The sequence below is a fragment of the Terrapene carolina genome, unplaced genomic scaffold (assembly GCF_002925995.2).
Source record: "Terrapene carolina triunguis isolate 2854851 unplaced genomic scaffold, T_m_triunguis-2.0 Scaffold68, whole genome shotgun sequence".
Classification (NCBI taxonomy): domain Eukaryota; kingdom Metazoa; phylum Chordata; order Testudines; family Emydidae; genus Terrapene; species Terrapene triunguis.
In genome coordinates, this window is record NW_020664419.1 from 80,951,035 (window position 1) to 80,962,287 (window position 11,253).

The 11,253-nt window shown below is 49.2% G+C and overlaps 1 protein-coding gene across 7 annotated transcripts; it reads right to left on the reverse strand.

Annotated features, from left to right (window-relative positions):
• Nucleotides 1-685: 685 nt before the first annotated feature.
• On the reverse strand, nucleotides 686-10,137 carry TMEM140 (transmembrane protein 140). Of its 7 annotated transcripts, none has more exons than XM_026648873.1 (5): nucleotides 9,959-10,137; nucleotides 5,529-5,614; nucleotides 4,262-4,368; nucleotides 3,361-3,455; nucleotides 686-2,129 (listed from the first exon to the last, which is right to left on the reverse strand). In XM_026648873.1, the coding sequence occupies exon 5, from the start codon at nucleotides 2,070-2,072 to the stop codon at nucleotides 1,485-1,487; it is 588 nt and encodes a 195-aa protein (XP_026504658.1). In that variant the 5' UTR covers nucleotides 2,073-2,129; nucleotides 3,361-3,455; nucleotides 4,262-4,368; nucleotides 5,529-5,614; nucleotides 9,959-10,137; the 3' UTR covers nucleotides 686-1,484. The 7 variants fall into 7 exon arrangements, with proteins under 7 accessions (XP_026504658.1, XP_026504654.1, XP_026504655.1 ...); XM_026648869.1 differs by having other exon boundaries at nucleotides 3,361-3,488; XM_026648870.1 differs by having other exon boundaries at nucleotides 686-2,125; nucleotides 3,360-3,488.
• Nucleotides 10,138-11,253: the final 1,116 nt, after the last annotated feature.

An 11,253-nucleotide genomic window follows, 5' to 3' on the forward strand; every position in this document is an offset into this window, starting at 1 on the left:
GGTCCCCCTCGTACAGGGTGACCAGACGTCCCGACCAATGTAAGGTCGGGACGCGGGACAAGTCCCCTAAAATCGGGACTGTCCCGATAATATCGGGACGTCTGGTCACCCTATCATGGGGCCTCTATTCTGACCTGCTGAAATTTAACTGTTTGAAGAAAATTGGGTTTGCAGTGCTTTCAGCATTTGGATCCACATACCTGTGTGAACAGGTATTTTCACACATGAAATCTGTCCTCTGTCCCGCTCAGAGTCAGTTAACAACTGATCACTCAGAAGCCTGCGTGCAGCTTAAAGTATCCAAATACGTGCCAGACATTGGAAAACTCAGCTAGGAAAAGCAAGGGCAAGAATCACACTAAACTGATAAGATCAGCATTTTAATTTAATTTTAAATGAAGCTTCTTAAACATTTAAAAAACTTTATTTACTTTACATACCACAATAGTTTAGTTACATAATATAGACTTATAGAGAGAGACTTTCTAAAAACATTAAAATGTATGACTGGCATGCAAAACCTTAAATTAGAGTGAATAAATGAAGACTTTGCACACCACTTCTGAAAGGTTGCTGACCCCTGATGTATTCCATAATATTTAATGTTGTAGTCAGCAAGACAGCTGACTTGCCCTTACTACAAAGTGTTTGCAAATAAATCTGACAAACTTCAGGGTATATCAAAAAAACCTGTGTCTGACATTTTTATTCCCAAGTTTAGTGCTTTTAATTAGGTACCTTCTGCATGTCCAGTCTTCACTTTCTGGCATACAGTGGAAAACATGCTCTATTATCTTTAGAAAGAAATTGCAGAAGAGTGTTTTTTTCAAATGCCATTTGCTTCATTTGGGTTCAGGGATTCGGCTGGAAAGGGGTGACCGGTGAAGGGAAGGGAAGGGAAGGGGGGGGAGGGGGAGAGGGCAGGGCCTGGGCAGAGTGGGGGCAGGGCCCAGGGCAGAGCAGGGGTGGAGTATGGGCGGGGCCACAGGTGGGCTGCGGAGCTAGCCTCCCCAAACTGCAGCTTCACCCACCGTCCATGACAGCAGGTAAGAGCGGGTCGGCTCCCGCACACCCAGTGCGCACTGCAGTCTCTTTAGGCAGTGGCCATATTCACAGAGCTATAGACACCAGCGCGGCCCATTCTGTGTGAGGGAGAGGGTACTGGGGTCTCTGCAGGGAACTCTCCGCCGCTGTGAGGCAGGCCGGGTGGCTCAGTATTCTTTGCTGCCTCGTCTCTCCCCCCCCCCGGGCTGCAAGCCCAAGCTGCCGTTGGGCATAGGAGCACCAGTTTAATAATACTGCATTGGACCCCATAAATCCTAGGGACGGCCCTGTGAACTGCCTGACAAACTTAGACATAGAATAGCGTTTCGGCCCAAGGCTGTACACAAGAGCTGGCTATATAGTCTGACTAGCAGATGATTATAAAAACTTGATTGGTAAATTCCCACAAGCTAGCACTGCAACTTCCTCCCTCTCTGCCTTCAGACCTGGAAGGCTGGGGGCTGCTCCTCAGGGGAAGGGTTGCCCTTCTCAAGAACCTCCTTGAACCGTGTGAGGTACATAGCAGCAGCAAAAAGCTGGAGCAGCAGCAGGGCCTGAGCCCCAGCTAGTGCCATGAAACCCCCACTGAGTTCAGAGAGTTGAATGCAAACCCAGGCCTGGAACAGAAACAAGCCAAGGCCACCAGCCAGAAGAGCAGCTGAGAGGCCCAGCACCACAAGCGTCACTTCCCAGGCCTCTCTGGTGTTTGCATATTGGGCCTGCATGATTAAAAAGGGGGAGAAGCTACAGAGGACCTGGACAGTATATACACAGAACCTTGCCAGCACTAGCTCAAATTGGTCAACCCCCATGTCCATTAGGTCCTTGAATTCTAGGCACTGCAGCTCTCCAGACGTCTGGTTCCACAGGCAGAAGTTGTAGAAGCCGATCCTTTTGTGAGGAAGATTGATGATGTTCCCAGCTTCCCACATCAGGGCATAGAGCAACAAGAAAAAGGACCCTGCAGCCAGGAGGAGCATGCTCCAATAGAGCTGGCACGCCCCAGTTCTCTGCTTCAACAGACCCATTCTAGTTTCCACACTAGCTCCTCAAGACCACGGTAGCGCCCTCCTCGAAGAGACCTGCTGTGAGACATGAATGGGGAGAGCCCTCAGTTTCAGTGTTCATGCCAGTAATCCCACTGCTACCTCGATGCCCAGGTAACACGCTGACAGAGGGAGTGGTGCAGCCCCTTCTCATGGCTGGTCTACTAGATATCCTACTTACTAGTGCTCAGAGACTTTAAGCTCAGAAGGGACCATCGTGATCATCAAGTCTGATCTCCTGCACACTGCAGGCCATAGAACTCACCTAGCCACTCCTGTAATAGACCCCTAACCTCTAGCTGAGTTACTGAAATCCTCGAATTTTAATTTAAAGACTTCAAGTTACTGCGAATCCACCATTTACTCTAGTTTAAACCTGCAAGTGACCCCTGCCCCATGCTGCAGAGGAAGGTGAAAAAGCCCCAGGATTCTCCGCCAAGTTCAAAGGCTGCTGACTGCTTATATGAGGGGCTATTACATGCACTGTTAGTTTCCTGCATGTGGCATATAGGGACTTTCCTTCCTCTGGTAACAAGCAAGGGAAGAAATGAGCAAATTCTGTGAATTAACCAGGGGAACATTTAAACATTAAACTAGAAGCAAACAAGATTTCCTGACCACAGCACTGGGCTGCAGGTACAAAGGTTAGAATTCCAGCTGCCTGTGCAGTGGGGCTCCAGTTTGAAATGTGACTAGAAATACCCTCGCGGGGGTTCTGTTCTCGCACCAATCCCACAGCCAGTTTGCTCCGGTGACAAGCCAGGAGACGGTCGTTCTACTGGCCAGGCCCGCACATGCTACCTGGGATCTGCAGCTCAGCCTGTGCTCTGCCTCCCTCATGTCAGTACCAGGAATGACGATTCTGCAGCGGGCGCTTGGCTGATGATGTATGAGACAGACCAGAGGCTTTGGCTCCCTCCCATAGCTCAGCTGGCTAGGCAGTGCTCACTGGAGGACAAACAGGGCTGTAGCAGGAGGGGCTGACACACAGCTCTGTGACATGAGGACCCAGTCACTTGTCTGACTGTAACCCTGCTGGACGGCTGGCAGCCTAGGGACGGAGGCTGAGAGAACTGAGGAGACAGCACAGTTAAGCTGCCTTAGGGCATTTGCAGTTTTTCTAGTGCCCACCCCTGCAGCGACGCTGCCAAGAACTGGAAGGCGTCACATCCATTTTGCCTTATCTGAAGGCCCAGCGATATGGGACCTTACGGGGATGGGGGAAGGGGACAAGGGATACCAGAGCACAACCTCACATTAGAAACTGACCCCCATTTCACTGTGCCACAACTCCTCCTTCTGCATTTGTGGGGGGAAATGGGCACAACAGGAAACGAGCAGGGACACCCGCCATCAGCAGGGGAACTGTAGAGATAATCAACACGCTTCCTCCAGCCACTTGTAAGAGAAGTAAAGGCAAATGGACCAGGTTCTGACTTTTATGCACGTGTACATGCCCCCGCCCCAAACTGACTTCCCCCAGGGACGGTCTCCCAAAGGAGGGAGAGAAATTTGGCTCCATGGAAGAAAGAGTATGGATTGTCTATACCTGTTCAACTCTTGCCTTCTTGGCTGGGTACCCAGCCACCAAGAGGGAAAGTGAAAGTGCCTCCTTGGACAAACATGCCCGCATGATCCAGTTGATACAGTGCCAATAGTTATGACCATGACATATTATTATGGCCTTAATCTGAAAACAAACACTAAAAGAAGCAACTTTTAAGCAAAATGGTCACTGTGCAGAGGAGAGGCGTGAGCGTTGCCTGGTTGTTTACTGCCAGTTCTACCGTAAGTTACCCATCCGTGTGTCTAGCTTCAACCTAAAGATCTCTGTCAGGGTGGGACCTTCCAGATACAAACTTTTCTCTGCTGGACTGGGAGTCAGTTATTAGGCCAGTTAGTTGCCAAGCTTGATAGTGTGAAAGGCTTGGTGTCATTTACTGTAAATGCCTAGATTAGCAGTACTGTCTCCTCCCAGGGAAAGCACTTTTGCTTTCAGTTCTGGTGAAAAGAAGAAGGAATCATGGGAAAACAAACACAAGGGGTGGGATTCCTATTGTCTGAAGTGGCAATTAGGTGCCTACCTTTCTCTCCTGAATCCCAACAGAGAGGACTAAACAATCTGACCGTGGTCCCTAGACCCCAAGGAGACAGGTGCTGTGGGAACCAACCTGCAGGCTCTCTTGTTCGGCCTGACTTCTTAGCAGACTTCACTGACGACTTCTCTCTTAGCTCTTTGGCTTCCTTTCAGCTGTATTTTTGTGGCTTGTGATTTAGGCTGAAAAACAAAATCAGACGTAAAAAGAGAGTCCCCAGCAGGCCTACGCAGGGAAAGGGATCAGCAAGAACTGCTGCCTCAGCCTCTCAAGGATGACTTGCTGGTTGCGTCTGCATGTAGGTATCAACAAGGGACTGGGAGTGAGTGGAGGCCAACCTACTCCGTGCTTGGCTTTGAACACTTCAGAGAGAGAGAATTTGCCTCTTCAAGCATAGTTAAGGGTAAGATTATGTCACAAAAGTTACAGATTCTGTGACTTTCAGAGACCTCCATGACACTTTCCAGCCCCGGGGTGGCAGGCTGGATCTGTCAGCTGGCGGGGGCTTTGGAGCTCTGAGATGCCGTAGGCAGTGGGGGCCAGGTGTTGGATCCCCTCCTTCTGCAGTCGGGCTCGGGCTCTCATCCCTGCCTCCCCACTTGGGCTTCAGCCCTCCCCCCTTCAACCGCATTTTGTCACAGTTCTTTTTAGTAAAAGTCAGGGACAGGTCAGGGCTTCTGGGAATGTTTGTTTATTGCCCGTAACCTGTCCCTGACTTTTACTAAAAATAACCATGACAAAATCTTAACCTCAAGCATAGTCCCTTGAGTGTATTCCCTTGGCAGGGCATCCTCCCCTATGTATCCCCCACTCAGTTTAACATCCACCCTCAGATGTTTGGTTCTGGCAATGAGGACTTCATTGAACTCCCTTTGGATCCTGCCATCACCACTCCATTGGCTGTCACCACTGAGCCACCCGGGACAGGTGCTGTCTCGTGTCTCCCAGAGCCTGAAGGTTATCGCCTGGGGAGGGGATACAGTTAAAGCCTCTAAGCCACAAGCTCAAACCGTGTTTTAAGTGTATCATGGTGGGACCGCTGTGCTGTGCTCAGGCCTCTGGGCGTGGCTGCTGCACAGGTGGTTCCTGGGAATCCTCAGTGCTTCCAGCCTCTGTGCTGAGAGCCCAGGCCAGGGATCTGAACCCACGTCTCCCAGACAGTGCTCAGAGCCAGGAAGCAGGTCTCTACACTAACCAACAGGCCACAAGCCATCTTTCTGCTCTTTGACAAAGGCTTAGCACCACAGTGTAGGCGCCCCCTTCCCTCCACCTGCCTGGCTCACCCACTCTCCGGAGGTGAGGGGGCCCAGTTCTCTCAGTATTACCCCTACACCGTCAATACCTCACTTCTGCTTCCGCGTGCTTCGCTTAGAGATCTTCTGGCGAAGCCTGAATGTGCTCCTGCGCTTGTCGGTGGCGTCCAGTGCACTGTAACAAACACAACCACACAAACAGCTCAGAAGTGGGTGAGAGCCAGATCCGGGGCGGGGGGGGGGGGAGGGAGGGAGGAATACAGGGCAGATAAGTAGTTGACTAGATTAATAGTTCCCCCTTGATTTCCACCTAGGGCGCCCAGCCACCCTCTCCAAAAGACCCTGGTTTCTTGCTGCAGCCTGCCCCATCCAAAGGGGGATGAGACTGGGGGGGTAGTCACAGCAACAAAAAAACTACTTGGCTGACTTGGGGTTCTGGGCCTGGTCATGGGGTAGGGCAGAAGCTGGGCCAGGGAGCTGGTACCAGGCTGGCGGCCTGGACGGGAGGGGGCTGGCGTGGGAGCGGGTGCCGGGCTGGTGGCCTGGGGGGGGGGGCTGGCGTGGGAGCGGCCACAGAGGGAGCCCCCAGCAGCCCTGCTGTCAGTACTGCCCTAGCCCCAATCATGTCCCCGCCCAACTTCCAACAAGTGTAAAAATAAAAAATAAAAATAGAAACAAAAAATCTTAAAAATAAAAATTAATGTTAATTGTCAAAATTAGAACAAAATAAATCTGGAATTCTGCCAAACCCACCAATGACGTAATGGCCCAAAGTCTTGCCAGGGCCCTGATTGGATACACATTAATACACTGGAGGCAGGTCTGGCGGCAGGAGGTGGCGAACTACAATGCCCCATCTGGAACCAGCCTGAAACCCAGGTGGCTATGGGAGCGTAACAATACCAGTAAACTCTATTTAAATACCTGTCATTCTAACATCATGAACTACACAACGTACCTACATCAGCACTGAAATGCAGCTGGTGGGGCGGGGCTGCAGCCAGCACTCTTCAATACCGTATTGCGGGGAGAAGGCCAAGGCAGTGCTCTGCTAGGAAGAGCCCACAGGGTCTTTGATGTGCCCGCAGCACAGAGAGGGTCGCGGTTTTTAAAGTCTCAGCTGAATGCCCAACCTCAGCCCCTAAATTCCATGGCATTCAGTGACCGCGGTTCACCCCAACTGGTGCTGACGCAGGGCCCCGCTCGGGGGAGGGGAGGCAGCTTGCACATTGTGTATTCTGAGGCTGTTGGAAGCCAGTTTGGCCCCTGGCACTGTTCAGGGAAGCCCTAAGGGCTGCTCTCTGTGTGCCCCAGTCGCTGTGGCATAGCCAGGGTGAAGGCATGCCAGCCACCTCTCCTGCCTCCAGCTGCCCCGGACGGGTGTGTGCAGAGCCAGCTCAGTGCCTGGCAGAGGCCCCCTGAACTGGGGTATTCTGGAGGGTGAGCCTTACAGCTGCTTTGAAGTCCCTTTGTGACAGCAAAGGTGAACCAAAGAGGGAGAGGGCAGTTCATAAATCTCCCCAAAGTACCTCTCCTGGGAAGATGGAAGGCTGAGCTGACCCAATGGGATTTAAACCTGCATGTGATTGGTGCTGTTCTTTCCCGCATAAAGAGCACATGCGTTCCTCCAAGCCCAAGGAGTGTCAGCTTGGATCCAGGGGAAAAGCAAAAACAGGAAAGAACTCTGTGTGTGCGCGTGTGCGTGCCCTGCCCACCCATCCGTCCATCTCCAGAGTCTGCAGTGACTCTGCCTCTCAAAATGGCTGCCTGTCCTGCAGGCAGGCAGTAGAGTTCTTAGATATTTAAAAAGTGCCCGAAACGGACACATCAATTACATTGTCAACACACGCCACCAGCAGTTGTTTTCAGGTGGGCACCATTGGGGCCTGTCATCAGGGAGGAGCTCTTCCTCTGCCGCTCCCATGTGGTAATTCGTCAAAAGGCTCTGTCCCTGGTAGTCTATCATTCCTATATATCAGCAAGGCCATGGCCCAGCTACCTGCACCAGTATGGGGAGGGCCTGGTGGTCTTATCATTTTCTACTGCACCTGCTTGTTCCATCACTCCCCTGGTTTGAATGGAGGGTGCCTCACTTCAGAGGGGAGGATCTGAGTAAATCAGGGAGCTCTCTAAAACAAGATCGGTCGCCCAGCCCTTTCTCGCCCTGACACTGTGCCCTGGTTCTGGCTTAGACAAGGACAGCCAGAGAGAGGGTGGGAAACAGAAGGAACAGGGGAAGGAGAGAAAACAGGCAGAGCAGAGGAGACATCAGAGAAGAGGAAAAAATAGAAGAAGCCTGAAGAAGATCCATGCTAACAGAAACAGCAGCCCTGCCAGTCCCAGATGGGAGGGCCCACTCTCGGCTTCAGGACTTGGCAGAAATAACAGAATGACTAAGTCGCCTGACCCAGTGTAAGCGCTCTGAAGAACTAAACCACAATGAAAACAAACAAGCAAAGGGGAGGAGGAAGGGGAAAGATATCCTGTTTCCTTTGGCATTCCAGATTAATCGCCAGTCATCTGAACATCTCTAGAGCACACCCTAAAATGCTTCCAGATTGCATCGGTCACTCTGGAAGATGGGAACTAGAGCAGCTGTCCCCCTCCCCCACCATTTGAAATTGAAAAACATTCAGCAGTTCCAACTTGATCCCTTCACATCTGTTTTCCTCTCTGGCCCCCGCCCTACTCCATTCTGACACAGCTGGAGTGTTCTTCCTCACCTACTGATCCCTGCTAGGTCTTTGCCAAACCATTTTGGGACCCAAGCAGAATCCTGGACTAAATAGTGATAACTTTTGTGATAGCCCCATCCCCAAATTACAGATCTGTAGACAACTAGAGCCGTGTCTCTCAACCTTTCCAGACTACTGTTCCCCTTTCAGGAGTCAGATTTGTCGTGTGTACCCCCAAGTTACACCTCACTTAAAAACGACTTGCTTACAAAATTAGACATAAAAATTACAAAAGTGTCACAGCCACACTATTACTGAAAAATTGCTGACTTTCTCATTTTTACCATATAATTACAAAATAAAACAATTGGAATATAAACTACTTACATTTCAGTGTATAGTATATAGAGCAGTATAAACAAGTCATTGTCTGTATGAAATTTTAGTTGACTAAGCACTGACTACGCTAGTGCTTTTTATGTAGCCTGTTGTAAAACTAGGCGAATATCTAGATGAGTTGATGTACCCCCTGGAAGACCTCTGCGTACCCCCTGGGGTATGCGTACCGCTGGTTGAGAACCACTGAACTAGAGTACAGCTGGTATGTTTACTGCGTGCATAGGTGTGTCTGTGGAGATCATCTGTAACAGTGGGTGTACTGGTCTGCATGTGTATGAGCAGGTGCGTTTAAGTAAATGGCATGTACTTGATGGGGGTAGGGGTACCATGGGGGGGGTAGGGATGAGCTCTGCAAAGACACAGGCGAGGTCATCCCTTCCCCCCTTCTCCTCCTCCTCTTCCTCCCCCATGCCTGGAAACAGCTCTCAACTCTTCCCTCCCGCACAGTGCCAAGGCTCCTGCTGCCATGTTCTGGTGTGAACCCTGGCAAAAATCGGCGGGCGGGGGGGGGGGGGGGGGGCCGCGTGCTTTGCTCGGAAATGGAGGGGGGGGGGGAGTTTGGCGGCTAAAGGGATTCGGGGGGGGGGGGCGTGTTCTGGATCACAGTGGAGCTTACACTGGGACTTAGGTGTCTGAATTCCAGAATTAAACCTCTTGGTGGATCTGGGCCATAATTATCACTTATAACCTGAAAACTAAAAATAATGGGGGCGGATTCTGCTCTCAGTTACTCTGTTTTTTCATGGTTATAATACTCCACTGAAATCAATGGTGTTGCTCATGAGTTGCCCTAGTGGGAGAGAAAAATCAGGCCGAGGAGATGTAAACACTGATAGGGACATTTGACTGTGTGCGAACCCGGAAGTTAGGTAGATAGAATACAAAAATGTTAATAACCAGATTTTTACTTTTTCAATCAATTCAACTGACATCCTCAAGTAGAAATCTAATCCACTGCAAAAAGAGAGAGTGGAAAGTAGTTTCAGGTGCTTCACCTACTCTCTTGAGCCCAATTGCCTATTTCTGTGATTCTTTTCAGTCACATTTTTTTCCCATTTAAAAATTTTGCTTTCTCTCCCCTCTTGCTGTGCAAAAATCCCATGCAAACAACAAAGGAAGCTGACTATACAGAGAGTCCTGCCAAATTCACAGAGTAAACAACAGGGGAAACTGACTATGATGAAACTAACTATACCCATAACCTCTCAAATGCACAAAGGAATCAAACTGAAAAAATAAATATATTTCTCCCGCATCTCTTTCCATTAGACTGATCTTAGGCATTCCATATATAACAGCAATAGGTGAACAATTCAGACAGAAGTAGGATTTTTAAGTTGATAGTGTCCCCTTAAAAGACTCAGGAGGGACTGGACTCCTGGGTTTTGCATGCACAGTATAATCTCAAAGAGATATTGCTCCTAGCCCACCAGCAGGGTACTTACATGAGGACCACCATTGTGCTGATTGCTGAACCCAAAAAGAAACACCAGCAAGAAGAAGCACTTGAAGTCCCGTTCAGTTGATCCTCTTTAGTACAGTTCAACAGCTCTGTCTCGGATCCAGTGTAAGAGCAAAACTCCAGCCTGTGCTCCTCTGCTCGCCTGAAGCTATTTACTTATGCTGATAATCTTTGCACTTGGTTATGTTTTGACACAACACTCAGCAGATTTCACTTTCATTTTTGACTGTTGGGGACTTCCCACACAATACTGGTTCTAACCTAGGTCACAGGAATGTTCCCAATGCCGCGCCCTATTGTTAACCAATTTACAAAACAAATTTAGCACGGAGCTGGAGTGCTCAGGCAGATTTGCATTTATTTCCTTGGTTGCTACTAAAAAGGGGGTTACGTACTAAGAGTAACGCCAGGTTTCACTAGAAACTTTTGGCAGTCTAGCAATGTCAGTTACGGTTGTGACGCTTTTACAACTTTTCTATACCAGCAAAAGCCCTAGTTTAGATAGTTATACTGGCCTAAAAGTGCTTTTGCTGGGGTATCTTTATTTTGCTTGGGGAACAGATATAAGTTATACTGGCAAAAGCACTTTTGCTGGTATAAGCTAATGTTCACAATAGGAGGATTTGGACATATAGCTATACTATACTAGCTTTTCTAGTATAGGCCCCGACCTAATTCTTCTTTTCTGACTCACATTGACCCTCTTTCCTTCAGATCCCAACTTTCAGTATAGCTTCTGGTGGTTCTGAGTGTCCACTGCCGTTCACATGCAAACACACCCATTGTCTATGAAATTCTAGGTCTCTTAGGAACTGTGCACACTGCACAGTGGTTATCTGTCAACTACTTCTCAGAAAAGTTCCATGTGGCTAGGCAGATAAGTACTGCGGTCTGGCAGCAATGACATGAAGAACAATACCGACCCCAAAGAACTATGCAGAGGATTAGTTATAGAATCTCCTTAAAGTGCTCTGAATGTGTAAATAAGTGTATAGATTATTTTTACCTTCAACAGAATCAGTCAGGAGACGAGATCAGAGCCCCAGAAGAAAGCAGCAATTACACCAGCTTTTTGAACTCTGATACTTTCAGTCTTCAGTAAGTCACCCCAAATTTTGCAAAATCAGAGAGTGGTAAAAAGAGGGGTTTTTAGCTTTAGGACTTTGGGATCATTAGTCACAGAAAAGAATATACACAGAATTGATTTGCTTCTACTGATACAGTGTAGAATGAGCACGGACTATGAAATGGAATTCTAACCTGTTCCCCATTCACACT